Source organism: Strix uralensis, chromosome 25 (assembly GCF_047716275.1).
Source record: "Strix uralensis isolate ZFMK-TIS-50842 chromosome 25, bStrUra1, whole genome shotgun sequence".
In the NCBI taxonomy this organism is placed as follows: domain Eukaryota; kingdom Metazoa; phylum Chordata; class Aves; order Strigiformes; family Strigidae; genus Strix; species Strix uralensis.
In genome coordinates, this window is record NC_133996.1 from 4,729,582 (window position 1) to 4,757,348 (window position 27,767).

The following is a 27,767-nucleotide window of genomic DNA, read 5'->3' on the forward strand; positions in this document are numbered from 1 at the left end:
CGCTCCTCCCCACCACCGGGGCGGGAGACAAAGGGAGTCCCACCGCCCTCCGGGCCCGGGCGCAGAGCGCGTCGTGGGGGGGCGCACGGCCCCTGGGCGGCCCGCGGAGACGAGAGGCGTCGCACCGAAGCCCCGCACCCTCCGCCCGGGCCCCGCCGGGCCGCGGGGGTCGCCGCCCCTCGCCTCCCCCGCCCGCCCCTGGCGGACTACGCGTCCCGGCATGCAACGGGCGGCGGGGCGGTGGGCGGGAAGGGGCGCGCGCCCCCCGCCTCGCTCTCGCCGCCGGCCCCCCGGCGGGCGGCACGTGCCGCCGCGCTCGGCCAATGGGGGCGGGGCGGGGCGGGTCACGTGCCTTTGTTTGGCGCTTTTGTGCGCGGCGGGGCGGGCGGGAGCGGAGTGTGGGGCTGGAGCGGCGGCGCGGGCAGGTGGGTGCGCGGCGGCGGGGCTGAGGAGCGGCGCGGCCCGCCCGGGATTGGGGTGGGTGTCCACGATCCTTGGGGTGTCGAGAAGGCGGCGGGGAGCGAGACGGATCACAGAGGTCTGGGGGTCCTGTGGGGATGGGCGACGGTACCGCCGCGGAGGGGGGTCTGAGGATGGGTGTCAGGGTGAGGGGGGGCTGTTGGGGGCTCCACAGCCGTTCGCGGGCGCTTCGGGAGGGGGTCCCCACGCCTGCTGCTTTTGTCCCTTCTCCTCGTGGGGGGTCGCGTCACCGCTCGCTTCTCGGGTGTCGCGGTGACAAAGGGAGGGGAGACAATGGGAGGGGGGGTGTCGTCCCTAGCCCCCCTCCCCAGTCCCGGTGGGGAAAGGGGTGTCTATTGTCCGGGGAACGGGCGACCCTCTGTGAGGGGGCGACGCTCTGTGAGGGGCGACGCCCTACCCGCGGCAGCGGCGCCCCCTCCCCTCCCTGACAGGACCCCGCCATTGTTAGTGGGGAAGGGGCGGCGCCCGGGCGGCCGCGCCCCGACGCCATCGAGCTCGGGGACCCGCCGTTGAGCCCCGGGTGGTGGCGGTGGGGTGAGGGTCCCCCCTTTCTCCCGTGAACCCCCCCCCCCTCCTTTTCACCCCGGGGTAGAGGCGGGGGCCCGCACCTGCGGCGGGAGGAGGGGGGGCGGCAGGTGCCCGGATGTTACCGTTGGCCCCGCCCCTCCCTCGAGCCCCCCGCGCGCGCCCGCGCGCGCTCCCTCTCTCCCTCCCCGGCGGTTTGAATTCGGTGCGGTCAGGAAGGCGCGTGCGGAGAGGGGGCGGGGCCTGCGCCCGGCCCTGCGACGGCCTCGGCGCTTATTGGTTGGCGGCGGGAGGGGCGGTACCGCTGGGGGCCGGGTGGGTGCGCGGTCCTAGCGCCGCCCGTCCGAGCGCGCACCCCACCCGGCCCCCGCTTCATCGTCGTGTAAAAAAAATGAAAATCCTTCTTTTGGGGTTTTTAGAGCGCTTTATGGCTTTTTTTCTTTATTACATGCCTTTTTAACAAGGGATGCCGGGCGGTGGGCGGGCTCCCTATCTGTCGTGATGTGCAGCATCTGCTTCAGCTGCACAAATAAAATCGAATTTTAAATGAGCTCGATGCGCACATTTAAGGTCCTTTGGTAGCAGCAGGAGTCCTGGCTGTACTGTCCTTTTGTGCGCTGTATTTTAATTCAGGGAGCTATATCCATTATGTGGAATATCGGTGAAATCCATAGCGCTGCATGCTGCTGAATTAATGGTGAAATGGGAGTCTTTGTTTGCATATCTTAATTATGGTGGAGTAAAACAGACTGAAAATGCCTGGCTATACTGTTGAACACGCAGCTCCTGCAACACCAATAATAGAGAACCTTTCCGCTTGTTCCTAGCGAAGTACATCAGCCTCAGCCCCCCAGACTGACTGGAATTACTGACTGCAGTAACCTACCTGTCTTTTGTTCAGGAGGTCTGATGATGCTTAGCAATTTTTATTAGGAGTTAGAAGAAATGAAATTCTTATACTTACTGTTCAAAGGCATGTCTCTTTGTTATCTAGGAATCCAACCGATTGAAATTCTCCCAGACTTGGCTTCTGGAGTCGTATTTTCTTGGTCATGGCTACTTCTGGTATGTAGTATTATGTACTAAATGCTCTCGTGTCTTTTTTTTTTGCTCTTCATTTCCTCAAATAATTAAAAAATCTAATATAGTAAAATAAACTGTCATCACCATGCTTTTTTCCCATCTCTAGGCTGCTTTGGAGAAGCTGTTAAAACCGGGTGCTTGTGAAAACATACCGAAAGCCCTCTCAGACTAGGCTGTTAGCAGATGGGCTTCAGCTCATCTGCATGCCATCTGCTCCGTTAACAGAACTGACTATCATCTAGACATCTTGGTGATCAAAACTGGTGTGCTGGTACAACTGACACCGTGCAGGGCTGACGTGCCTGTTCATAGGTGTTTGAAGGCAGAACGCTGGCTCACATATTTCTTTGAAAACTGGTTTCAGTTTTGGCTATGTCAGGTCGTAGGGGAACACCTTGAAACTCTTCCTCAGACTTGCTGTTGGAGAATGATTTTATTTTTATCAGTACTTCAAGTGAAAAAAAGAAACTTGTTTTCATGACCTTGAGTATTAAAGGCTAAAATAAAATGTCAGGTGCCTGGATAACGTAGTATCAAGGAAGAATTGGAAACAAAATTGCCTGCCACATTTTTGAATGGTGTTGCTGCTCCTTAAAACAAAACTATCAGCTCGGTCTCCTTAAGTGAGCTTTGTGGCATTGAATTTTTGAAGGCTCTTGTTCAAGTTACCTAAGCCAGTTCCTGGCTTAAAATACTGTTTGTTTGGGTTTTTTCCCATGTTCCTAGATATTCAAGTGAAGGAACTGGAAAAGCGTGCCTCTGGGCAGGCGTTTGAGCTGATACTCAGTCCCCGCTCAAAAGAAGCAGTCCCAGAATTCCCTCTTTCTCCCCCAAAGAAGAAGGATGTGTCATTGGAAGAGATTCAGAAGAAGTTGGAAGCAGCAGAAGAGAGACGTAAGGTAAATTTGAAGCAGCCTAAGTGAGCTCTGCTCAGCTAGTCTGTGTGAGTTGTGTGGGTGGGTTTTTTTTTTTTAAACTGCTGCTTGGGACAAGTGATCAGCAGTTTGTACTACGGTAAATGGAATATTCATTCAACTTTGGAATCTCTGGGGCTCTTACGAACCTTTGTTACAGTCTGCAAGGCCGTAGCTTTCTTCCCAAAGTGATCTTGAATGGGAGAAAATCTCTAGATGAGAGGGCATGCTTTTTCATGAAGCTGTTTTTTCTTGTCTTTAACATCTAACAGATTCATTTTCTCCTAGAAAATGTAATGGTGGATCTGTAACGAGAAGGTTTGTGAATACAATGTCTGACTCGATGCAGAATCTTGCTGTTGAGGTGTAGCTGGGAGCCCCTGGCTGTGCAGAGGTTTAAGTGAAGTGCAGCCTCCTGTGAGACCTGAATCACAGTGATTCACCATTCTGAGAAGTGGGGGTCTTCTAGGAAAGATCTATCAGTGTTAACATAAAAATCCATGTTCTTTTTTTCCAGAAGGATCTCATTTAACAACACTAGCAAGTAATGACAGAAACTTAACTTTCCTTGTAGTTCGCAATGGTGAAATACGGGTTATGTGGGTGGGGGGAGCACCAGGGAGCTCTGTCCTGCATCACGAAGTTACGCTGCTCTTTGGTAAAACAGCAAAAAAAATCTTCTTCTCTTGGGAGTTGTGAGTGACTCGACTGTGGCTGTCTCTGTAGTTCATCCGTTTTATGTTCAAAGCCTGCGCCCTCTGTTTTGCTAGTCTCATGAAGCAGAAGTCTTGAAGCAGCTAGCTGAGAAGCGGGAGCATGAAAAAGAGGTGCTTCAGAAAGCAATTGAAGAAAACAACAACTTCAGCAAAATGGCAGAGGAGAAGCTGACCCACAAAATGGAAGCTAACAAAGAAAACCGTGAGGCACAAATGGCTGCTAAACTGGAACGCTTGAGGGAGAAGGTGGGTGTAGAGTCCCAGGGAGAGAGTTTATCCATGCTCCAGACTGTGAAAACAGGCTAAATAAAGCCAAGTGAACATTCAAGCGAGGGGGGGTGCTGTGAATAGATGGACATCCTTGGGAGTTCTGTAGTGGTCTTATCTTGAAAGATGATTAAATCTGCAAAAGACACTGCAGAAATCCTCCTCTTGGGGGAGGGGGGATGGATGGAGTTAGAGCAGCATCTCCCTTTCTCTTCTAAGGCTTCAGTAGCCCACCCGGGCTGGGGGGTGGGAACAAGCTGGGGCCTGCCCTGCCTCGCTGCGCCGGGGCAGCTAACTGCTTCCCTGCTGTTGTCTTTCAGGACAAGCATATTGAAGAGGTTCGAAAGAACAAAGAAGGCAAAGACCCTGGTGAGGCCGAAACCGACTGACTTCATTCTGGAAACTGACTCTCCCCCTCCTCTAAATATCCAAAGACTGTACTGGCCAGTGGTTTTATCTTTGGTTTTGGTTTTTTTTAAGTTTCTAGAAACTGATGTAGAACTGTAAAATTAGATCCAAACTGTACACTTTCTTTGGGGGCTAGAGGGGAGACCTTACATGTTTCACTTTTTCTAAAGTGTTGTCTTTCCAGTGTAGCTATCTTCTTGTTGCATCCTTTTTTACTCCAGTGCGCTTGCTACTGGGTTGATGGCTAGTACTGTATCAGCTCTGTAAGACATTTGTGAAAGGAATATGTAGTATACTGTTCCATGCTGAATATCTGTTACACTTCAAAAATCTGACTGTCCCAGTCTGCTGAAATACTGCTGTAACTGAGTGACTAAATAAAGCTGCACAGTGCTGTTATCATGAGAATTACTTCTGAAAATGATGTGAGAAACAAAAGCGAGTTGGCTGAGGTCTGCAGCAGGCATCCTTGCGCGGTGCTGGGTGGAAAGGGCTGCAGCAGCACTTCTCCTTCCACCCATGGGCACGCTGCACGGCTGCCCTTCCCCTAGAGCGCACTCATTGTCTTAATTTTACAATCAGAGCTTTGTTTTGACACCTCAGCGGTCATCAGCTGTTGTGTGTGTCTGTTAAAAAGAGTTCAGAACCACCTCCCTGTGGATGCTGACACTTGAACAAACAAGTCCTTGTTACCACATGACTGATCTGAACCTTTTTTTTTTTTGGTAAAGGGTTTCTAGAAGATGACTCGTTGCTGTTGAATGGTGACTTGTGTACCGCTTCCTGCCTAAAAGTCAGAAACCCGCTCTGTGCTGGGGTGGTGAGCCTGCCCCCATTGAAAATGCTGTTGTGGATAAGAATTGTTTTTGTTTTGGTGTCTGCTGCGGCTGTGTTGGGATGGTACACTGTGCCTCAGGGCGAGTCTGAAGATTAACTCCTGCCCACAACCAGATGTCTATCATCTTTGTTTTTTCTGGGGCGTGAGAAATAGATCCGACTGTACTTGTGCTCTGAGGGGAGATGCTTTTTAGGTGGATTGGGTAGAGTTGCTGTATTGTACAGGTGCCTTTAAAAAAAGAAAACCCAAACCCTCTAAGGGCAGCCACAGGTACTCGTGCTAAAGCTGCAGTTGGGGGGTGTGAGCAGCCCCCTAACCAGTACAAACACTGTGTTCTGAGCTGCTGGGCCGTCGTGAGCGTGTTCCCTCGGAGTGGGGAAGCCGTGGCTTTCACAGCTTCTCTTGGCGTCAAACACTCAGTAGTATTGGTCTTGGTGAGGCACGCTCGGTCCTGTTCCTTTTGTGTCCGTGATCTTGAGGCTTGGCTGCCAGGTTTGTTCACAGGTTAACTCCACATCTGGTGCTGCCCAGGTGACATGTTCTGAAGATGAAAAAACTAGTAGGGAATTTTTTTTTTAAGGGGCTGATTGAGTGCTGGACCACCTGACCTGTCTTCTGGGGCTTGCTAAGGAAGGAACCTCAGTTTAGAAAGCTCTTGTGTGTCACACTTAACCACTTCTGATTGCACCAGAGTTGTACTTAACCAAAAGCTGATATTGTGCTGTTTGAATGAAGGAAGAGCAGTGAGATAAAGCCAGGCTTGATGCCCTGGAAGGCTGGGATCAGATCTTTTCCATGAAGGATTTCCAGAAGTGTTTTGATACTTCATCATTCAAGGTAAGAAAAACTGAACTTGTACCTGTTGGGGAGCAACCCCCCCCTGTCTGCGGCGGGGGCATAGTGCAGGTTTGGGGTTTTAATGGCCCATATCAACCGTGTGTGAGCTGAGAGCATGAGGCAGGGGTCAGGATCCACCCGGGGAGGGGCAGAGGACAGGGGAGTAGAGCTGAACTTTGAGACAAAGGCTTGAACCCACCACATGATGCGCTTATGAAAGACATTGAGTGTCTCTAGTCCATGTAATGGAGGTTTAAGTGATCACTGGATCAGTTCCTGTAGACAAGATCAGGCATAATTAGCAATCCAAAAACCCCAGCTCTTCCTTTTAATGTATTTACCTGCTGAGAAAGTGTCCCAAACTCTGTGTGGGGGTTTCCCCCATCTTTTCAGGGTGTGGGGGAGGAGGATGACGGCACTGCCAAACCCCAAATGGCGTTGAGAGCACAAAGAGACATTAAATGTGAGGTTTTGACTTGCCAAAGCTGTCAGATCTCAGCTCGGGGCCTTCTGTTCCCTTGTCTTAGTTCTGCCTTATGTGGCTGCCTGTGTTAGGCTTAACTGGAGCTTAATGCTCAGGGCCTGAGCTTAGTCTGGTTCCTCTGAGAGCTGCTGGGGGGAAATGGAAGTTTTAGGGGGTGGGAATGAGATTGGGGGATGCAAATAAGGAGAGGATGGTAATGATCTGAGAACGGAGTAAGGGGGGGGAAGTAGCACGGAGGAGGTGGTGCTCAGGCAGGAAAACGGAAATAATAGTCTCTGATAGGGAAAGCTGGACTATAAACAGGTTGCTTTAAAAAAAAGAAAAAAAAAAAAGACAAAAAAGAGAGCGGTGGAGCTGTATTTCCTAGGCTAGACAGCCCGCCAGGCGGTAGCAAGTGACAATCGCAAGCGGTGTGACGGTGGTGAGGGCGAGGGCAGAAGTGGCGATTCCACCCTGCTCGTGGGTGGCCGCGGGCTGCGCTGGGGGGGCCAGAAACCTGCCGCTTTACTCGCCCTCCCGTCTGTGACGGGTCCCCCGCTGAGGAGAGGAGCCCGGGCCCTGGCAGAGGGGGAGCAGCTGCACCCCGGACCCGGGGGAGCCTGGGGGTGAGCGGGCACGGAGGGTGCCGGTGCAGGGCAGGGACCGCGGCAGCCGTTGTGGGGAGCGGAACTGCGGGGGGACCGGGGGGGCTCCCCAGGGCTGGGTGGGGGGGTCCTGGGGGGCAGCTGGGGTGCTGGGAGGGGAGGCCCTGCTGACCATGACCTCCAGCTGTACCCCCTTCCTGAAGGAACATCCCCTCGGGGGAAAAAACCTTCCCAGAATGGGGGGGATTGATCCCCCGCTGCCCCTGAAAGGGATTTTGGCAGGGGAGGAGGGAGAGGCTTCCCCTGGGCTGGAGCTCAGCCACCAAAAACCCGCTCGGTTTGCTCGTACCAGGGGGCTGGGTGAGCCTGTGCTCAGAGAAACCAACTGATCATGACTTTAAAAACCCCCCATATTTGTGTTTTAGAAGGCTAAATGCAGATGTATGCAGGGAGCAAACAGGCATGTCAACAGCTGGGGGCTGAGTCTGTATCATTAAGTAAAAATTCAGCAGGGTGGGTGGATGCTGCCGGAGAAAGGAAATGCTCCGCAGGATATACCAGGCAACGTCACGGACATCTCGGAGGTACGTGGAGGGTGTTATTCAGACAACGAGCCAGGTGAATGATTTCCAGCCCCGCGCAGGATGTGCTCCGTCCGTAACCCAGCATTGCTCCAGGCTCCATAGCTAGGAAGAGCTTTGCAAATTAAGTCCTGCTCCAACAGGTTCTGGAGGACCCGAGGTAAACACCGCTCCCTCTCCTGCCTCGTGCTTGGCTGCTCCGAACGCGGCTTTTCCCGCTGCTTTGGCCACAGCGTCTCCCTGAGCAGACCCGGGGGTGCCTCGCCCGGAGGATTTTGTCTTCTGGCAGCTGTGACGGGGTCAGGTGGATTCTGGAGCTGAGCCCCCTCCCAGGCATCCTTGTGGGCAGAGGTGAGTTCTCCAGGCAGCACAAGGGTAACGTTTTCTTCCAAACTGCCCGTTGAATTTTGGTCAAAATAGCTTAATTTGGGAAGTTCTGCTTTTGCCCCCACCTCCCCGGCAGGACTCAAGGCTGTTTCAGTTCAGCACAGTAGCTGCAAGTCCGGAAGAGGTTTATGAAGTTAATTTTTCACTGGCAGCCTGCGCACGTTGCAGTGTTACAGGAGGGTTTAAGAGGCCAGGCGGGGGTCAGGATTGCCCTCTGCGAGGTGCTGCCCTGAGCCAGGCCGCTTGTTTTTGACGTGGAGCCTCTTTAACCAGGCGAGGTGGGAAAAGAGAATTCCAGAGGGAAGCCGAGCACCAAACAGTCTGTTTTTATCTGCATCTGTGCTCCTCAGCTTCAGGCAGGCGGGAGTTACAGAAACCCATCTCCTCCATTTTGATGAGGAAATTACAGAGATTTTTTAAAATAAACAGTCCCATTCTCTCCTCCTCCCATTCCCAAACTTTGAAGAGCTTTTCCTGTCTGAGCTGTCCCTGAAATGACTGCACTTGCCAGGAGTTGAAGCGTAAATCAGCGCTGGAGTTGGACAGGAATCGGGCTGATTTCTTCAGAACTTGTCTGAGCAAGAGCAGGTAAAGAGGGGGGGAAAGCTCCTTTCGAGCACGTTCTGTTCAGTATGTTTTTAAGGCTGTCGTGAGAAGGCAGAAGGCGGCAGCAAGGCTGCCTTTATCTTGGAAAGGACAGCAGCTTCAAAAATGTAAATATGGAAATGCTTGCTCGCAAAGATTACGCTGCCGGACCTCAGTGATGCAACAGGGTGAGCTCACTTGAGCTGTGTTGTTTTTGTGCAAAGCCGCGTGGAAAATCGGGAGCTGAAAAAAGATGGTAAAAACTCTAACACAGAAGTTACATCTTCTGTTACTGGCGTTAGTGACTCACGTTCTCGGGTGCACCCCTCGTGAGGCAGGGCAGGTCGTCCCACCGCTTGTGGGACAGCAGCTTGTTGTTATCTGTACAGACAGATGCTGCAAACAGGCTACAAAGAGGAAAATTTGGGCTGCTCCTGGAGCCGGAAGGGGTGGGCTAGGAACTGATGCTCCTGGTGTGTTAATTATTGTGTTAATTAACCCCGTACTGGTGTCTTCTACCTCTGTACTCCTCCAGACAGTCTGTCGCCTGTGCAGCGTGGGGCACTCCAGGGGTTCTTAAATCTCCCTTCAGCCTCCTTCCCATGACTGGTTTTGGTGATTCTTTTATTTCAGCTATGAGGCCGTTCTCCAGTCACGCATGATTTTATGTATCTGGAAAAAAAACCCAGACAAAGCATTCAAACTGCCCCTGCTTGTTGATTTTTTTTCTTTTTTTTTTTTTTTAAGTCTCTATTAAATCCCACAGCAAAACTTTCCTTCCCAAAGGTCATTCTGCGCGGCAGGGATCTAGAGTTCAGCTGCATCATGGCAACGGTCGTCACCGAAAAGCTCAGCCGCCTCTTCATTAACGTGCGGCAGGTCCCTGCGCTGCTGGCCCCCCTCTCTCCCTCCACCGTCAGCAGTTCAGAGGTGCCAAAGGTTTTCTGGAAGCCCTACATCCACACCGGCTACCGGCCCGTGCAGCAGACCTGGCGTTATTACTTCTCGACGCTCTTCCAGCAGCACAACGAAGCCATCAACGTCTGGACCCACCTGGTGGCAGCGCTGATCCTGCTGCTGCGGTTCCAGCAGCTCTCGCAGCGGGTGGATTTTGGGCAGGACCCGCACGCCCAACCCCTCCTCATCATCATCGCGGCGTCCATCACCTACCTGACGTTCAGCACCCTCGCTCACCTTCTGCAGGCGAAATCTGAGTTCTGGCACTACAGCTTCTTCTTCATGGACTACGTGGGGGTCGCCATTTACCAGTACGGCAGCGCTCTGGGACACTACTACTACACCATCGAGCCAAGCTGGCACGAGAAGATCAAGGGGTTTTACATGCCGGCGGCTGTCCTGTTAGCGTGGCTGTCCTGCGCCGGTTCCTGCTACGCCAAGTACCAGTACCACCAGTCCGCTCGCCTTCTGAGCCGGCTCTGCCAGGAGCTGCCCTCCGGCCTGGCCTACGTGTTGGACATCAGCCCCGTGGTCCACCGCATCTACACCGCCCCGCCCTCCGAGCAGGCTGACCCGGCCCTTCTCTATCACAAATGCCAGGTGCTGTTTTTCCTTATTGGTGCCTTTTTTTTCTCGCACCCTTACCCCGAGAAGTGGTTCCCTGGGAAATGTCACTTTTTCGGGCAGAGCCATCAAATTTTTCACGTGTGCCTGGTGCTCTGCACGCTGGCGCAGATCGAGGCGGTGGTGTTGGACTATGAGTCCAGGCGACAGATCTATTCCGCTCTCCAGGGTGATTTGGCGCACAACTTCTCTGCCCTGTGCCTCTTCACTGTGACCTGCTCTGTCCTCACAGCCACTTACATGGCCCGGAAGGTGAAGAACAAGCTGAGCTTCAAAGAAGAGTAAGAGCCTTGAAGGAGAAGCAGGTGAGCTCACCCAAAGGGCTTATCTGCAGCCAGCTGTGGCCATGCCCGCATGAATCTGGCCACAAACCTAGAGAAGAGGAATGAAACGCTTCGCGAACTGTTAAAGCAGCAGTGTTCTCTGTAGGGAGGGGAAAGTAAGAGCTGCTTTTTATGCTTTTTTAATTCAGTTCCAGCTTGCTCTTAAAATGGTACACTGGTTTAATTCACATGTCTGAATAAACAGTTGGAACAAAATGTCATTAGCGCTGCAGCCCGGAACCCGGACAGTGGTGGGCTGGGAAGGGTTCCTGGAAGGCACCAGGTCTCACAGCAAAAGGTAAGGGGACACTGTCCAGCCCCTGGTTAGGGGTGGCAGAATCTAACCCAGGGAAACAGACCGAGGTGAGCTTGTATAAACCACAACCAAGGGCAGCGAATGTGTTTAATAACATTTCAAGCCCTTTTTGTACAGCTTAGGGAGCTGTACGGAGCTCTTGGCACAGTGGTGGGGCACTGTCCCTTACCTGGGGGGTGCAGCGAGAGGAGAGGCAGCGCATGGCTGGGGTTGGGGGTGGGGGGGGGGGAGTCTGAGCCCCAGGGCACTGACAGGGACCCCCCCCACCCTCCCCACAGTGGTGATGCGGCCCCGGGGCGGTGGCTGTGGTGGTTTGAAGCGCCCAACCCTGATCTGAGCAGGGCAGGAAACTGCAGGGCCTGGGGCTTGTAAAGACAAAGGCGAGAGGGGCTGGGGGGTGTCTGGGAACGAGCTGGGCTGGGGGCAGGAGAGCAGCTGAGGGAGGGGAGAGCCCCGCTGTGATGTGTTGTGCTACTCCCCCCCTGACCCGCACAGCAGCCCCGCCGGCTTCTCTGCGGGCGCTCGGCCCCCTCTTGCCGAGGAGCGTCTACCACCGCCCCCGCCGCCATCGCTTCCCCTCAGCGGCCGCCGCCTCGGCGCCTTATATAGCGCACGGCCCGGAGTGGGCGGGGCTCCACCTGCCGCTCATCCCGCCCCGCCGCTCGGATTGGTCCCTCCCTGCGGCGAGCGCGCGCGGTGACCGTTGGCGGGCGGGAGCTCGGCGGGAAGCGGGAGCGAGGCCGGAGCCGGCGGCTGAGGGAGCGCCCGGGCCCGGCTCCCCCCGGCGCGGCCGCGCTGCCCTTCCCCGGGGCCCTGCTCGGCGCCGGCAGCCGCACGGAGCCGCCCGGTGCCGGGGATGAAGCGCAGGGGCGGCGCGGCCCCGCGGGCCGGGGCTTGCGATGTCTGGCTGGACACCGCCGCGCTGAAGCAGAGCGCGGCTCAGGTGGGGGCCGGAGGGGTTGGGGGCTGCTGCGGTCCCGGGAGAGCGTGTGGTTCCCGTGGAGCGGGAGGTGCGGTGGGGCGGGAGTTAGGAGAGGCTGTTGCGGGAGTATTTCGGGAGGTGCGAGGGGGACGTGACTCCCGTGGGCCCCTTCCGACCTCAGCCATTCCGTGGTGGTGTCACAGGAGGAGCTGAAGCGTTTAACAAAGGCGGGAGCTATGCCACGACGCTGGAAGAAGAGTAGAATTGTTTTTAATGGCCTATATTCGCTTTCCACTTGCTTCTTTCCCTACCCAGTCTCTCACAGCCAAGTCAAAAGTCTCTAGTCGAATTCTGGGACAGAAGCGCGCCGCAGTCGCTGTCACGCAGACGGGAGCCTCTCGGCCACGCGCCAGGCAAACCACCATCCCCACCTTCTTCAGCTCGCAGACAGGTAACGTGGGCCAGCCTGTGCCCCTGGAGGAAGGGAGTTTCAGGCTGTAGTAGGAAACCCATCTCGCTTTATTTCTTGGCAGCTTTACTAGGCAGAAAAGTGCATTTTCTAGTGAAGAGGGTAAAGGTTAAAAGTTTGAACTCCCAGAAAGAATTTTATTGTGAGGGTTAATGTGAACGCAGGCACAGTTTACAGTGTTAGACTGTCACAGCCAGTCTTCACTGGAGGGCAGTCTGAACTCTCAATAACGCACCGGGCTTTACTCCTGACAAAACTGGGGGTTTCAGTGGAACACTGGGCAGCCTGGCTCAGCCCAAGCGCGACTACAAACCGACCAGTTCTGGGTTGTCCGATGGTATCGTGTAAAGGACGATCTGAGGAGGGGGGAAAACACCCCTTTGGCCCAGGCTGGGTGTGCTCTGGGCAGGAGCAGCGGGCCCGGTGCTGGCTGGGGGCAGCTCTCCCTGCCCGGGGACAGGGCAGCACCCAGGGCGTCACATGCTGGGTTTATTCTAAACAATAGCAGCCCTAAATTGTTGGTTCAATGCCCTTGGAAGAACAGTATTGCTGGAAATGAAAATTAATGTTACTTGGTTCAAACAGCCTCCCTGTAAGGGGAAACAGCAGGAGGTGAGCGAGGAAAGCTTTTTATTAAGGGTTGGACAAAGCCTTTTCTAGAGAATGTGATGTTTAAGCCTAACTGAACCAATGAAGGAATCACAAAGGAACTGGAATATTTAAGCTAATTAAGCCAACTCACAACCTCCTGTGCTTTTGAGGCTGCTTTTGTGCTCTGGAATACAAGAAACTGGGATTTGTCCGTGGGTCTCAAATTAACAAATGTGGAGGGAAGTGAAATGGAGGCAGCCACCAGCAGTGTAGGATTGTGGAGTTGTTTGTACACCGCGGGCCGTGTAACGGCTGGTTCATCCACACTGAACTACGTTAGTGGTAAGCAGAGGAGAGGAAGCATTGCATAAATTGTATAATTTAATTATCTGGCAGAATTTTTCTGTTGTGACAGGGCTATTGATGGTTTTTGCTTTTGATCTGTTATTCCTACTCCTTTTGAATGTGTTGTGTGCTTTCCTTTTTTTTTTTTTTATTCCCTCAATTGATTGTATTTACTTATTCACTGTGTGTGGTGAATTCATTGAATGCTGCTGCTGCTCATCCAAGGTCTGTAGGATTTAAGATGCTGGAATATTTACTTTTTTTTTTATTTAGCTTATCCTGAATTGAGGATGACCTTGCTTATATTGAGAAGTTATATTAGATTTTAAATGGTTTCAGAACCAAATGTGGGACTTGCTGCCTTCATCAGGCAGGGGATTCACGCTGTAGTTTCATGGTGGAGTTTTTTGGGGTAACTCTTGAGCTGCTGCTTTTAAAGGGCATGTCATAGGTGAACTGCCTGGAGAGCTGAGGGGAGGAGGGCAGAGAAGCCAACGACGAGCAGCTGGAGGTGCAGCTCTTGCACCTCACTTGAGGGAAGCTTATGTTTTTGAGCTGCTCCAGCACTTCAGGCTGCTGTTGCGTCGCAGCCTCGGCAGCACAAATACAGGTTGTTGCGAGGCGGCGGCGGTGCTGCTCTGGTGCGGAACAGTCTGCGGCACGACTCGAAGGAGCAGTAAAACGGCAGTTCTGAGTCAGGCAGCAAGGAATGGTGCTGTGGGTAGTGATAACCCTGAGAAATGTGAGTGCCAGCTCTGGCTGTAACCACTTCCGTGTTGTTTTCAGATCAAACAGACAAAGAAAACTTCAGGCCATCTCCTTTCATCCTGAATAAAAACTCTAAAGAAAAAGGTATTTCTCTGGCTGCTACCCCTGTGAAGATCTTGGCTTTGCCACAGATGGAGGAAGCCCAGAAACAATCCTTCGGGTTCAGGGGGACGGTGCAGGTGACACCCCAGCGCCGTGCACGGGCAGCGCCGGCCTCGCCACCTCCTGTGCCAGGCTCCTGGTTGTTACCGGCGGAGTCCCACAGCCCGAGCGAAGCCTCCTGTGGGCCGGGGGAGGATTCGTGCTGTTTCAGCTTCACCCAGGATTCAGAGGGCAACCGGATCATCGCGCACAGAAACGATTTATCTGATTTATCGGCTGGAGAAGCTGTTTCAGAAGGCGGGATAACGGAGCGAGAGAGGCGGCCGCCCCCAGAGGAGGCCCAGACCAGGCTGGATTTCCAACCAAGACTTGGTGCAAACCAGAACAAGAAACCACACCACTCGAGTAGTGTTGATTCCTTAACTGATTTCTCTGAAACTGAGAATATAAATCCTACTCTAACAGGAGACAGTACCTGGGCTGCCGGGTTTTATTCATCTCCACACCGAGCAGCTGGAGCACAGCCCCTGCGCGAGCGCAGCCGCAACGCTGGCGCTGCCTCGGCCGAGGGCGGTGAGGTGGGACGGAGCAGTCCCTGCAGGCAGCTCTTCACCCAGGATTCGGAGGGGAACAGAGTCATCGCCCACCGCTGCCGGAACGCCCCACCGCCTCGCCAGCACGAGGGCAGCTCTCGCAGGCAGCTGCCCAACTCTTCCTGCGAGGGCCGCTCCGGCGCCGCCACGGGGGAGCAGCGGTTAGAGGTGTGCTACGAGTCACTGTTCACGCAGGACTCGGAGGGGAACAGGGTGATTAAACACTGATCAGGGACCTTGCCTAGTGCTGCCTCTGTGACTTCTTGTGAAGCCTTTTTTGGTGAGAAAGTGTTGGGAATTAGGTAAGTGTACCCATTGTTTCTATATGTGTGGTCTAGCCAGTAGATGCACTAGATCTGTGCAACAGGCAGGACTTTGTTGTTCTCTCAAATTTTGCTTTAATAAAAATTTTAAAGGAATGTTTATAATGGTTTTGCTGTTTCAATCCTGATCGGCGAAGGCCTGGCTCTAGTCCTGCCTGGTGTTCACGTAACGTGGTGCCGTCTGGCCTGAAGGAGCCCACTGCTGACAAGCATGTCCGTGTTTCTTAGGATCCTGGAAGTCCAAATTTAAAGGTTTTCTGGGCTTGGCTTAGGAACCACGCTGTCTACTTCATGCTAGCTGCCTTGAGGAAGCACCGGGCTCAGCTACATTCTTATTTCAGGACTGCGGTTGTGCCACCCCTGTACGTGGGGGCGTGTGGCGGTGACGGGAGGTTCACGGGTCGGTGACCGCGCTGCAGGGGCCATCGCAGCGCTGAACTGCTGCTGCCAGACTGACTTACCCGGGGTTTGAAGTGAGGAAGGCTCTGACAAAGAGGAGGAGCTCTGAGAGCGCGGCCCTTCTGGGTAAGTCTGGACTAATCCCGACGTTGGACTTGTGGCTCTTTCAGGGGCGGGATGCACTGAGGCGGAGCAGGGGGGGGGGCTGCAGCTGAGCCGTGCTCCCTGCGGCTTGTTCAAGGCCGTCATTTTGGAGGGGTGTGCTTTAAATTCTGTCTGTTCTGAAGTGCAGGGACCAGCTGCTCCCAAACCCTGGGGGTCACGAGCCACAGAGTCCATCTGCCACCAGGATCATGCTCCAGAACAACCACCTGCTTTGTCAGCAGAAACAGCCCACTTTTTTACTTTTTTTAAAATGTCAAGTATGTCTTTAACAGTGTAAGCGCTGCCCTTTAAGACATCCTGACTGTCCTGTTGGGCCAGAATTTCAGTACAAGAGATCTGACAGGTGTTAGGTCATAGGCCAGAAGTTAATTGTGCTAATGGGCTCTTGGATCCAGCCTGCATGTGCCCGGGACCAGGGACTCCTGGGCGCAGCTCTGTCCTCTCCCACCAAACCCTTACGCAGAGGAGCCTCGGTGGGACAGAACGATCGCGTCACCCGGGAGGGGAGAGCTCTGTCAACTCTCTACAAAAGTGATTAAGTCATAAATGGCTCTCTCTGCTCCCCTGCACTGGGTGGCCAGAGGCAGTGCAAGCCTCTTCTCTCACTTTTAACATAATTTTTCAAGGGCTGATGAAGAAAATCCTTCAGCTGCAGCACTGCCAGCCCCTGCTTCAGCTGCAGCAGCTGAAATTCCACCCCCTGAAGCTCCCCAGGGATCCCCCCCCACTGCTGGTGTGTTTGGACATCTGCACAACCATAATATCAAGGACAACCATTGTCTTATTAAGGCTCCATTTTATATAAAGGAAAAAAAAATCATAAATACAGCCATGAGGAACATTGCAGAGAATGTGTAGCTGAAGGAAACCTTCAGTGAGAACTGCAGCCACAGACAATGCCAAGTTCCTTCTGCCCTTCTCGGCCGCCAGCTCTTGCGGTGGGTGCTCGGTTCTTAGCATTGGTGGTTCAATAAATAGACCTTCTGAATGCTAAATAAAATACATTGTCTGAATACAAGGACTATTAATGAAACATTCAATTACTGGCAAGAAATTAAGGCCATTCTGTCATGCAACTGTGGGGATCCCTTAGGCGTGACTGAGCGGTTTGATCGCTGCAGTTTCATCCTCCCGCGGGCTCAGAGCTGCCTCTGACCGCTGTGAGTCCAGCACCTCCTTACCACCAGCACTAATTAGCTGGTTCTCAGCAGCTCTCAGCACAGAAAGAACTGGATGTCCGACATCCCTTTATACTGGAAATGGTAAGTTATATTTACGGGCTGTTATACGTTAATGCTTAGTTTGAACCTAAGGAAAATCGTAGGTAGAAAGAACATCCTCCAGCAGCACTCATTGCACTCGTCAGAAGACCCTTATCAATAATCAACATCAAAATACAGGTGGAAAAGAATTTCCATCTTCTTAAAAAGTTTTTTCTTAAATATAACAATACATGGAAAACACATCAAATCCATAGGGGCTTTCCTAAGTGTCCAGTGCAGAAACCATTTCTAATTAATAAAAGAGGCAAAAGGCTCAATCCTTAGGAAGGCAGCTACTGTGCAGAAAATTCTGGGAGCATAACACTTTTGCTTACGAAGTTTAATGACAGTAACATCATTTCTCCTTCAGGGCCAGATCTTCATCCTTTAGGGCAAATTTTCTTCTCAGAACTTCTGCTATAAGAACGGCCGGGTCTTCCTCCTTCATTGATGTTCGGTTTCTACACAGAAGACAAAAGCACAGGGTATTAATAAAGAGAAGTGCCAAAATTGATGGTTTACAGCTCTGATGAGAGTATTTAAGTATTTTTCTGCAGCCTTTGTCATCAGCTTTTGTCACAAGTGGAGGAGGTGCAAGAACAACAAAACAAAATAACAAAAAGCAGCCAAAAATTCAGCTTTCATGTTGGCTTAAAAACCTGGAGCTCCTTTTGTGGATCAATGGGTATCCTGAAAATCTTGGCATCAAAGCCCTTTACAATTTTCATTCAACTGTGTTAATAACAAGTAAGTAAAATAAAACTTCATTAATTATTTCCAGCCTACATCCCCTCACTATAAAGCTACAAGGGGTGTGGTGGTTGAGTTGATTTGCTCTACAGTGGATGGACGCTTTCATATTTAAATATGGGTAATTACTGGTAATTTCAAGGGGGCTGGTACACACTTCCCTCTGCTTAGCTACTGCACATGAGTTTTTCTGTAGCATTCTGTTATCAAAGCCTCCTGCCTCTTTCTGCAAGTTCAAACACACAGTTCACATCAGAAGTGTTAGTGAGTTTATTTGACAGGAAGCCAAAACCCGGTTCCTTTTCATCAGGTATCACGAATTGCTTGCTAAGGTTTTATTTAGAACCTGTAAGAATAATAATAATAATTTCAGAGTTTAACTTTTTTTTTAAATAGCTGAATTCCTCTCTTGGTCAGAAAACATTCTGGGTGTTTTACACATTCCAGTAAGGAAAAAATCCCCCCGGAGTGTTTCCGTATGTGTTAGGGAGGGGCTTGTTCTCAGCTGAGCTCTGTAAGATGTCGCTGAGCTGCTCCCCGTAGCCCTTAGTGCTGTCAGGTTTCTGTCTGAAGCAAGTTCTTCGTTCACAGTTGTATAAATTCGTCGCCATTTGAAAGATGATTCTGTAGCCAGAAGCAGGTGCCTTTGACTTCATCCAGATGGAACCGTTCCTTCCGAAAAGGGTGCGGAGAAAAACCAGAGTTGTGGGGCTGGAGCCCTCCCCAAACCCTTCCACAGGCAGAGCCGAGAATTCAGTTACCCGAGTGTCCATCAGCTGCCTCGGAGGAGGGACGGGGAGAGAGGAGCAGCCAGAGGAGGTGACACAGCCCCGATGCAGCCTCTCACAAGAACCTCTCCAGGATGAGCGAAGAGACAGAGAACCCCCAGCGGGGCGAGAAAAGGACCCTCTCCTACCACACGGCACAAGCGTCCTGCAGCCAGCAGCAGAGCAGGGAGCACAGCAGCCCCCTTCCACGCCACAGCCTCTTCCAAAGGGCCAAGGAAATCATCGTGGAAAAGTGAAGTTGTTCAGTCCCAGGGTAGTACTTACAAGTAGAAGTGTCCTCCCAGTCCGAGTCCCTGTGTTTAACCCCCAGCGGGCGCAGGGCCCGGCCACTCCCCTGGCCCAGGGCAGCGCAGCCGCTGCGCCAGGCTCTAGTTCCCGTTTGTTGGAACGTGCATGTTTCTGCAAAGCATTTCCCACTCGTTCCTGAAGCTTCCAAGGCCTAAACAGGAGCATCAGAGAAGCATCTGTGTCATTAGCTCATTAAGCATCACCTACCATCACCCACTGGATGAGTCCTGACCCCTGCGCCAGCACAAGGGCTCTGTGTAACCCAGGAGTAGAGCTGTAGGAGCACTGCACCGACACTAGAGGATGGTGTCTAGGACGTAAAGCTCATCAAGTAATGAACATCAGGGATTTATTTAATGTGATTCTTCAAACAGCTTTAATTAAGCTGTAATAACTGCAGCCTAAAACATCACTGTTGCATGTAGGAGGCAATTAGAGGCTGAGAAACAGGTGAGAGGAAAATGGTTCAGCTCCAGCAAGAAACAATCTCAAGCTTTCCTATTAAAGCCTTCCTAGTCTTGTGGCAAGCAGCAGAAGGGGCAAGTGCCACCCAGCTCCCGGCTACTCAATCAGGCCCTCGCAAGGGGAAGAAGAGGTCCCGGGGATTCAGTTCCTTTGGCCGTTGTCCCCCCAGGTACAACCCCCTCGCTCTCCCCCCTCTCCTGTAACGCTGAGAAGAACCAGCGCTGTTGGTAAATCCTTCCTTTGTGCACAAGTCATCTCTCCCTCCCACTCACTCCCACAGCTCCTCTCCCAGGGTAACGGCAAGATCAAACACCTTCATCCATTAGTGGCTGTTCTCATATGTTCTGTCAAGGAAATGAAAGTCAAATTATGACCCATTGTGTCCCTGTCACCCACACGCTGCTTTTCACAGCCTCCCCCAGCCAGCACCTGCCTCCTCGTGACGGGGCCAGCGCTGGCAGAGCCGTGCCAGCACACCCAGGCGTGGATCAGAAATGCCTCCCATTTCCCTCCCATAATCTGTATTTCTACAAGTTTCTTCTTCCCCTGAATAATGCACATTTCCCTGTCTTCATCTGACACAGATGGCAGCAGTTTTCTTACCCTAGAAAGCCTGCTTCCACATGGCTGACATACCAGTCGGCACTAATTACAAGACTGATAATTACCTTGTTACATGTGAATGCTTAGTCCTAGAGGTACACGTGTTTCTGATAAAGTTAAAACATTACGTGTCACAACCTGAAGCATCCACAGGCTTTTCTAGACCGAATAGAGCCAGTGAATGGCCACTGGAATGGCAGTTACAGTCCTAACGGGTTAAGTTACCTAAATGGGTTAAGTTTTTAAGTTACCTAAAGCCTGACCCAGACCCCCGCTGAGCCAAGGTTGGGGGTGCACACAACAGGAGGATTTTTCTTGAGAATTCTCTCTGCCTAATAATTCAGAATTATTTTTGGATGCCCAAAGCTTTGCAACAGACAGGAAGAAAGAAGAGGAGCAATTCGTCTGCGGTCCGTGACTCCTACTCACCCCCATGGAAGATTACAGGCATTTATAGAAAGCAAGTGAGCGTTTAAGATTCGAGCACTACTTAACACTTGGGAACACAAGAGCAAAAGGCTACATTGTGTGAATTATGGATGTGTGATACCGTACTGACATTCTGGATGCAAGCTGAACATATTTCTTCTCATTTGACTATATAATTTTTTCAGTGCTGAGAATTTAAGTTCTTTTAAGCTGAATTAGGCATAAAAATTGTGAACAGCCGTCACACAACGTGTTATTTTTGGCCAGGAATTTTACTCACACAACATAACGGCTGGATAGATCTTTGGGATGAAAAATGTGTGAACTTTATCCCTGTGCTTTCCCACGTGAAGCGAAGGCGGTTCAGGCAACGTTAAAGAAGCTCCTTTATCAGCGGGGCAGAATCCTGCCTCAGCCACGCCGCAGCTGGCAGGTCAGCGTGGGGCCTTCTCGTGATCCATGTGTAAACTCGTCATGAGACAAGTGAAAACTCCCGCTGCCCACGCTCAGAGCTGGGCCAGATGCAGAAGCTGAGAAGCTGAAAAAGCTGCCGAGCTGCCCAACCACTTGGGTCCGTGCGACAACTGAGCAGCAGCACCTGGGCCCGCGGGACGCAGAGCGCGCAGGGCCGCCCTCGCTCCCACGGCTGCCAGCACACGCAGTGCTGGTTTTCATCAGGGCAAACAAGATTTTTTTTTTTTTTTTTTTTTGGGTGAACAAGGTGAAACAGCCAAACATTGTGCTAATCGGTTTCAGTTCCTCTCCATTGCTTTCTATCCAGGTGGGTCAGCCATCAATAAAAAAATCCCCAGAAATGCATTCGCAAGTTCTACTATAAACAGGTATTTCCCCCCTGTAAATCATGAATAAAGAGCAGCACCAACAAGCAGTGAATGCAACGTCCAGTGTCTACAATGATCTGACAGACAAAAAAAAAAGAGATAAAATAAAATCGAGAGGGTTCAGGAAGCACTTACAAGTCTTTGCTCTGCTTCATCCTATGAATGTCTTTAAGGATGCCCATCATGTCGGCAAAACTGCTGGCCTTTGAGAGAGACACAGAATCTTCCTCGTCAGGATCCTTCAGGTCTGGTTTACAACACTCGGAGGCTGCAGAACAAAGCATGGAGACTGACGGGAGCTCGGGGCTTTCGAGTTCTGCCTCCTCCTCGGTGATATCACTAATGACAAAGGAAGTTGTAGATTGGAAAGAGGGTCCAAAACAAGGTAAAGGAGAAGATGCATTTGAACTTCCTGGAGATAGTAAGTCTGGTGTTAATGAAGCAGAAGCTGAAAAAGAAAACAGTATGGGTGGATAGATAAACTCATACCAAACCATGTAGGTATTTTTTTCCCCAGAACAACAGAATGTAAATCAAGAGGCATCATCAGCCAGCCTCCCCCATGCTACGAGAAAACAAATTCATCCTGTTCTCTGTTACCCTCCGTGTTGGCAACACAAGCCCTTCTCCAGTACCTTTTACCCCACCGACCCCCTTGCGTCTCTCTGCTCCGATCGTGCCCATCACTGTCTCACCCCTCCAGGCCAAACCCTGCACCCCGTCCCTGCACAAGTCAGGTAATGCTTGCTTTCTCCATTTTTACAGCTAAGAAATAGAGGAACAGAGATTTTAGCTGCTGCTCTGGGTCACAGAGGGAGCCTGTGTCAGAATGTAGGTCTGCATTGCCTTTTCTCCTCTTTTAATTCATCACCTCGAGAACTGCCTTTCTTTTCCTTCCAGGCTCCTTCCCCCATAACCATTACACCTGGTGAGAAGGCAGAGCTGGTGCAGGAGCTCCAGCGTTTTACACTAGAGGGTCCCAGCGGTTCACTCTGTGACCGTGGGCTTTCTGGCCTGTTTTGCTTCCCATCACCACCTGTAAAATGAGAACTGCATCCACCTATTCCCCAGGGAAGGTGGGATTTATTTGCTCATGCTTTAAAATGCACCGAGGATAAGAACAGCTATATAAATTCCGAGTGTTATGAAGTGAAAATGAGTTAGATATTTCCAGTGTGAAACACAAAAGCAAAACAAGCAAAAACCCAGAAAAATGCTTAGTGCACAACTCCTTGAAAGAACCTTCCTGTACTGAAAACAAACTGTACCTTAAAGCACTAACGCCCTTGGCCTCAAGAGTAAACCTGTAGATAGTTATCAACTTCCAATTAAGGGATTTCTCTAACAGTATATAATAAAGCAGATTGCACAATATTTCTTTTTTTGACATCAATCTTTCCAAAATAAGCCTGCTAAATAGTTATCTCTTTCATCAGATTACCGAGCTACAGCTAGGCCCTAAATCACAGCTCCCCATTATTGGTTTAGAGGACACAAAGTCAATACGAGCTGTTCTCAAACGCCAGCTGATAACAACCAGGCCCGTTGCTGAGTAGAGAGGGAGAAGGAAAAGGTATTAAATGATTAAATCATTTTTCTCCCATCTGGATCTCTAATTTTCCTCGTTATTACTCTGCTTGAATTAAAATGGACTTTTCTAGCACACAGCTTGAGCAACTGTAGAGCTGAGGCAACACTTTGAAGGAAAAAGTCACAGAATTTCCCGTTCTTTATTCCAATTCCTCTGATCTCGCCTGAAGAAGAAAGAGGACACACGCAGCCTCTCTGAAGGGGACATCTGCAGCGCCTTGTTTTACGCTTATTCCCTGCAGAGTTGAGGGTAACGTGGCTCCCTCCCCACCCCGAGCAGCTTCATCTCCCCACGCGGCTGTCAGAGTCGAGGCAGGTGGCACACAGGACCCTGTGTGCTGTGACAGGAAACACCCGCCCAGGAGATGGGTGCTCTAAGTGTGCGTGGATCGTCCAAAACACCCAATCTCACCTCAATACCACTTTGCATGCTAAAAACATCCCATATATTCTCATGTGGTGACATATTATTTACAATATCGCTATCAAGTAGATTCTCAAGAGTCCACTGACCATCACACAGAACTGGAAAAAGAAAAATCTCTCCTGTAGAAACCGGTATTTCAACTAAATCAACCACCACAACTCTTGGTTCATGTTCAAATGCGTTTGTGGCCCGTGGACAGCTGGACTAAATAGAAGCTGTCACTAAAGCTGCAAGTCCATGGGGCTATGATAATCAGATGACCACGTTGTCTCTGTAGATCATGAGGGATTTGCTCTCATGCACACGTTACGTTGTGCAGCGCGAAGTAGCAATTCGGGAATTAAAATATTTGCTTTCAGATGTAGGATAAGGAAGGTTTCATCAGCCACTATTACCCATCATGAACAGGAATTAACCTGCCTGATACCACTTCAAGTGTGGCACAATCCCGTTTAGTGGCTTTTTTTTTAAAGTTAAGGGGAAGAATTATAGGTCCTTTTCCTCTGGGAAAAGGTACAGCTGTCGTCTTGGTTATCAGCAAAACTACTCTGTGTACAAGAAACGCAGCTTTGAAGAAAAACTGTCTTCAAGGAGGACTAAATTCCTTTAGTTTGCAAAACTGTTCAATGTTTTTGAGTCGGGGACATCAACAACTCTGCCTTCTGAACACTCCATGAACAGATACCAAGGAATTTCTATCTTACTGGTTTCCACACTCTAAACCAGCCGCTGTTGCAGTGAGCCCCGTAGAACCACTGGGATTTGGATCCTACCAATTATCTTCCCATTTTCAGAGGTGAGTATACAGGAAAAGCCATGAAAGGAAGAGAAGTCTTTCCTCACGGTTCAGTTTTGTGGCTAAAACATGGCTCTTAGTTGCATACAAATTTACTGAAAGAAGTAAATAAATTGGTTCAGCTAGGCTTTCCCCCACATACCTTATTTGCTACAAAAATGGCGCTGTCCTTTTCACAGAAAAAACAAACACTGACATTCATTCCTACCCAAATCAAGGTGTAACTCTCACTCATGGCTGACTCGGAGCAGGAAGGGCAAGAATACACCAAAAGTTCTCATGAAAAAAGGTGCTTGAGATGATGGTCAGCCTCTAGATCAGATGCAGCAAACGCAGTTATTTATTAAAAACAAGCAGAACCCCTCCAACGAAACAGACGCAGACATCTAAACACAGAACCAGCACTGAGCTGGCACCAGAGGTGGCACCTCACCAACAGGAGCCACAGCTCTGCTGGAAAAACAACACAAGTCTGCTCTGCACAGAGGAGGTAACATGGTTCACCAACAGCCCTTCTCGTTCAACAAAAAACCGCTCATTATATTCCTACCTGACTCTGCAGCGACTATTTTAGCGATCTGACTCCGAAGGTGACTCAACTCGTCCTGGAGCTCTGTTGTTCGGCTCAGTGCTGGCAAACCAGGTTTCTTCAAGGCAAGCAGCTTCTCCTCCTGCCTCCTCAGGTTGGGGACCGAAGCATTTCGCTGTATAACGGTGAAGGGACTCGGCTTCCACTTGTGCTTCAGCGGGCGAGTGTCACTTCTACAGGACAGAAACCTGTTGGTCATTTACGAAGCCCAGACCCCTCCGTGACAACAATGCTTGGCAGCGCTCTGCCTGCACCCCAGGACAGCAGAAGACTTCAACACAATAAATGAAGCCTCTGCACCACTGTGCTGTAGGTACCGCTGTAGGTACCGCCGTATAGATGCGTTGTGCTGCTGTATGTGCTCTCTCTGTGTTACAAAGAACAGAAATCATGACCCAACGGCACAAGATGTGGTGAGAAGATGCAGGGACAAAAGTCTGGGTGTGCTCATGTGGTTTCAAGTAATTTCTCTCTGGTAACCGTGTTCCCATGGCGGGCAGCGTGCTGGGCGCACATGGGGAACGTCACTTACCCATTAGCTTTTGCTTCCAATCACGAAGTCCATTTTATCTTTTACAAGATATCTATTACTAGTGCCCTGCTGTAAGGACAAAAGTTCAACTAACCAGAACCAAACTCCTGGGGGCAGAACATTTAAATCCCAGGAGAACTCAACTCTTCAACCTTCTAAGCAGAAAATACCATGGATCAGGGGGGTTACTCTGCACAGATCTTTCAGTGAGTAAAACAGGGCATGGCACAGGCTCCTGGCACTTCCTACAGAATTCCTCCCAGGGTCCTTCTTTTCCCCTGTCTCTTAGGAAAAATGTTTTTCAACATGCAGCACATCAAACCTTGAGAAGACTGGAAGTTGTGATCATTTGACCAGTGTCTGGCCTATGCTGTGAGAAATGAAACAGCGTATAAAAATAAGGACCAGCAAAGAGAAAACCAACCTGACTCTGGCAATAAGGACACAAAGAGAAAACCAACCTGACTCTGGCATATGTTTCTTCATCATCTGCTGCTATCCACACAATGTCTGCCAAGGTGGGGACTGGAGGGACATCATTTAAATAGAGCTCTGAAACACTCGGTAGAACCTAAAAAGAAGAGAGTTACATTAAGGAGAGGGTGGTCCTGTCTCCTGAGGCCGCCCCAGCTGGGCTGCACTGGCTGTCAGAGCCTTTCTGCCCTGCCCCAGCGCAGCAGCTGCATCTGTCAGGTGTGCAACAGCAACACCACTCGGCTCCCGGAAAGGCAGCGCTTCCGCCTGTTGGCTTGGGCACGTGTCCTGGGGTGCGTTGCTGTGCTCTGCGAGGCCGAAGGGACACTGGATACAGCCCAGCACGCTGCCAAGACCACGTGCAGCACTTTGCCACTACAAGTCCCAGAGCTGTCCTTGAGCTTAAACAGGGGTGGAAGCGTTTCCATAAACTCTGTTTTACTCTTTAGGAAACACAGGCCCAGAGGGCGTGGGGCTTGCTGGAGGTCACACAACAAAGCACTAGTTGAGCAACTCCCATGTTTCTGTCTCCTCTAGCTCCCTAACCCAGTCCACAGATGCTATTTTAGGAGGTATCTTCCTCAAGTTGCCAACGATCATTTTACAAGAACAGAATTGAAAAAAGAAGAAATAAAAAAAAAAAAAATCTTAAAACCATACTGCTACATCAGTTTAGAGAATACAACTCTGCAGACACCCGGCTGACAGAGCAGCAGCTCGTGACGGTGCCTTGTCTTGCTCAAGAACAGCAGCTTCCTATCACCAAATCCCTTACGCGCCCGCTTACCTCAAAGGTTGCTCTGGGACAGGGTTTTAAAGGGAGGTTTGACCCGATCCTCCTGACAACGCTGCGTGCTGAGCCGTGGGGTTTGTTCTGCCAGATGGGGATCGTCTACAAGAAGCCATGTGATATAATTCAATATTTCAAGTCAGTTGCCCTTCTTAAAATGTATTAAATTGGAAATTGTCCCATACAATCAACTCAGGAGCTCTGATCTCTGACTTATTTGTTCAGTGATACTTTTAATTAGGAACCTGCTAATAGCTATGGTCCTCGCTCCATAAAAGTGTATTTCAGCTGAACATACATGAAAGTCAGCCAGTTACTAAGGGGCATTTTGAACACGGGTGTAGTATTTTCAGGATTAAAAACTAAAAGCACTCAGTAACAGACACTGAGCTCCAAATGAAAACACACCAAAAGGAAGAAAACAGCATCACATAGGGGGCCCAGGAGAAAAATTAAATAAGCAGGAAGTCTCATTGAAAGGAACACTTGTGATCTTTAACACACTGATAAGACTCTAAGTATTTCTTGGATGATGGAAAAGTTAGTCTGCTATTTCCCGTGGGCGCCAGTGATAAGCCACAAAGTAACAGGTCTACTCGATGCCTATCCCAACAGGGCTGACAGGAGCAGCCCTGAACGGTGTTTTCAGAAAAAGCAAATGTTTTTTTTAGTGATCTCTGGATACTTCTGAATTGGATTCAAAAGGTGGAGTGCTCTGTCCTTTGACTGTCTTCCCCTCTGCCAGTTTACAGGCTCCTGTGACAGGAGACAGCGCAACACTCTGGACAGCGAACACCACAACGACAAACTGGAATCCAAACGGGTTCTAACGCTCAGTCCACCAACAAATCCCTTAACTCATTTATTGCTGGAGCTTGTTACACACACAATGCCTGAACGCTGGCCTTATGCAGCTAAGATTCAAAATTCCTGACGTGTATTTTAAATTGAATCTCCGAGCTGGGAGCGCACTGATGCTGTGAGGGGCCCCTGGCCACGGGCGAGCCAGGGAAGGGCGGGGAAGGGGCCCGGGGGCCCGCCGGCGCGTTTCGGGCGGCGTTACACTTACGGAGTCCGCAGCCATCTCCGGCTCTGGCGGGGGCCGCCGGGGCGGGCTCAGCGCTGGGTGCTGCGGCTCCCGCGGGCGCGGACCGGGCTCATCTTACCCCGCTCCCCGCCGCTTCTCACTGGAAGACAGGAGGGACGCGCTGTGGGGGCAGGCGGCCCGCACTAGGCCCCGCCGGAGCCGAGCCGGGCCCGGTCTCTCCCCACCCCACCCGCGGCCGGCAGCGAGCCCCCGTCACTCCGCTGGTCCCGGGGGTGCGGCTCGGCCCGCTCCCGCCCGCTGCCACCGCCCGGGGCCCCGCCGGTACCTGAGGGGCGGCGGCGCAGCGCAGCCCCGCTCCCGGCCGCTCCGCCGCCATCACCCGGAAGCAGAACCCGCCCCGCGCTTCCGGCAGCGCCCGCGCATGCGCCGGAGCCGCCAGGGGGAAAATGGCGCCCGGCCCCCCCCAGCCCTTCCCACCTCCCCGCTCCCCCAAACCCGGCCTAGCCGC

General features: G+C 51.4%; 3 protein-coding genes across 10 annotated transcripts; 2 read left to right on the plus strand and 1 right to left on the minus strand.

The window, feature by feature from the left end:
* Positions 1–362: 362 nt before the first annotated feature.
* STMN1 (stathmin 1) lies at positions 363–4,801 on the plus strand. The gene is made up of 5 exons (XM_074894421.1): positions 363–425; positions 2,000–2,070; positions 2,815–2,987; positions 3,773–3,964; positions 4,306–4,801. The coding sequence occupies exons 2-5, from the start codon at positions 2,058–2,060 to the stop codon at positions 4,372–4,374; spliced, it is 447 nt and encodes a 148-aa protein (XP_074750522.1). The 5' UTR covers positions 363–425; positions 2,000–2,057; the 3' UTR covers positions 4,375–4,801.
* Positions 4,802–6,782: 1,981 nt separating this feature from the next.
* LOC141954802 (membrane progestin receptor alpha-like) lies at positions 6,783–16,246 on the plus strand. 6 transcript variants are annotated; one of them, XM_074894759.1, is made up of 4 exons: positions 6,785–7,157; positions 7,861–8,068; positions 8,534–8,692; positions 9,476–10,814. In XM_074894759.1, the coding sequence occupies exon 4, from the start codon at positions 9,515–9,517 to the stop codon at positions 10,553–10,555; it is 1,041 nt and encodes a 346-aa protein (XP_074750860.1). In that variant the 5' UTR covers positions 6,785–7,157; positions 7,861–8,068; positions 8,534–8,692; positions 9,476–9,514; the 3' UTR covers positions 10,556–10,814. The 6 variants fall into 6 exon arrangements, 5 of the variants coding, with proteins under 5 accessions (XP_074750861.1, XP_074750860.1, XP_074750859.1 ...); XR_012632259.1 differs by lacking the exons at positions 6,785–7,157; positions 7,861–8,068; positions 8,534–8,692 and adding exons at positions 12,147–12,282; positions 14,023–15,001; positions 15,364–16,246 and having other exon boundaries at positions 10,552–11,852; XM_074894760.1 differs by lacking the exon at positions 8,534–8,692 and having other exon boundaries at positions 6,783–7,157.
* Positions 16,247–16,362: 116 nt separating this feature from the next.
* On the minus strand, positions 16,363–27,686 carry MTFR1L (mitochondrial fission regulator 1 like). 3 transcript variants are annotated; one of them, XM_074894763.1, is made up of 8 exons: positions 27,585–27,686; positions 27,281–27,398; positions 26,209–26,313; positions 25,409–25,518; positions 24,377–24,588; positions 21,149–21,281; positions 18,651–18,825; positions 16,363–17,309 (listed from the first exon to the last, which is right to left on the minus strand). In XM_074894763.1, exons 2-8 carry the CDS (start codon positions 27,293–27,295, stop codon positions 17,229–17,231), a joined length of 831 nt encoding a protein of 276 aa, XP_074750864.1. In that variant the 5' UTR covers positions 27,296–27,398; positions 27,585–27,686; the 3' UTR covers positions 16,363–17,228. The 3 variants fall into 3 exon arrangements, with proteins under 3 accessions (XP_074750864.1, XP_074750862.1, XP_074750863.1); XM_074894761.1 differs by having other exon boundaries at positions 21,149–21,461; XM_074894762.1 differs by lacking the exon at positions 18,651–18,825 and having other exon boundaries at positions 21,149–21,461.
* Between the last annotated feature and the right edge of the window lie 81 nt (positions 27,687–27,767).

Coding starts and splice junctions, on each gene's coding strand:
- STMN1 (XM_074894421.1), top strand. Junction 2,988..3,772: donor CAGCAGAAGAGAGACGTAAG/GTAAATTTGAAG, acceptor CTGTTTTGCTAG/TCTCATGAAGCAGAAGTCTT. Junction 3,965..4,305: donor TGGAACGCTTGAGGGAGAAG/GTGGGTGTAGAG, acceptor GTTGTCTTTCAG/GACAAGCATATTGAAGAGGT.
- LOC141954802 (XM_074894756.1), top strand. CDS start 11,766: ATGAAGCGCAGGGGCGGCGCGGCCCCGCGGGCCGGGGCTTGCGATGTC. Junction 11,853..12,146: donor TGAAGCAGAGCGCGGCTCAG/GTGGGGGCCGGA, acceptor TTCCCTACCCAG/TCTCTCACAGCCAAGTCAAA. Junction 12,283..14,022: donor CTTCTTCAGCTCGCAGACAG/GTAACGTGGGCC, acceptor TGTTGTTTTCAG/ATCAAACAGACAAAGAAAAC.
- MTFR1L (XM_074894761.1), bottom strand. Junction 25,519..26,208: donor GTCCCAGAGCAACCTTTGAG/GTAAGCGGGCGC, acceptor TCTTCTTTTTAG/GTTCTACCGAGTGTTTCAGA. Junction 21,462..24,376: donor AATAGTCGCTGCAGAGTCAG/GTAGGAATATAA, acceptor TTTCTTTTTCAG/CTTCTGCTTCATTAACACCA.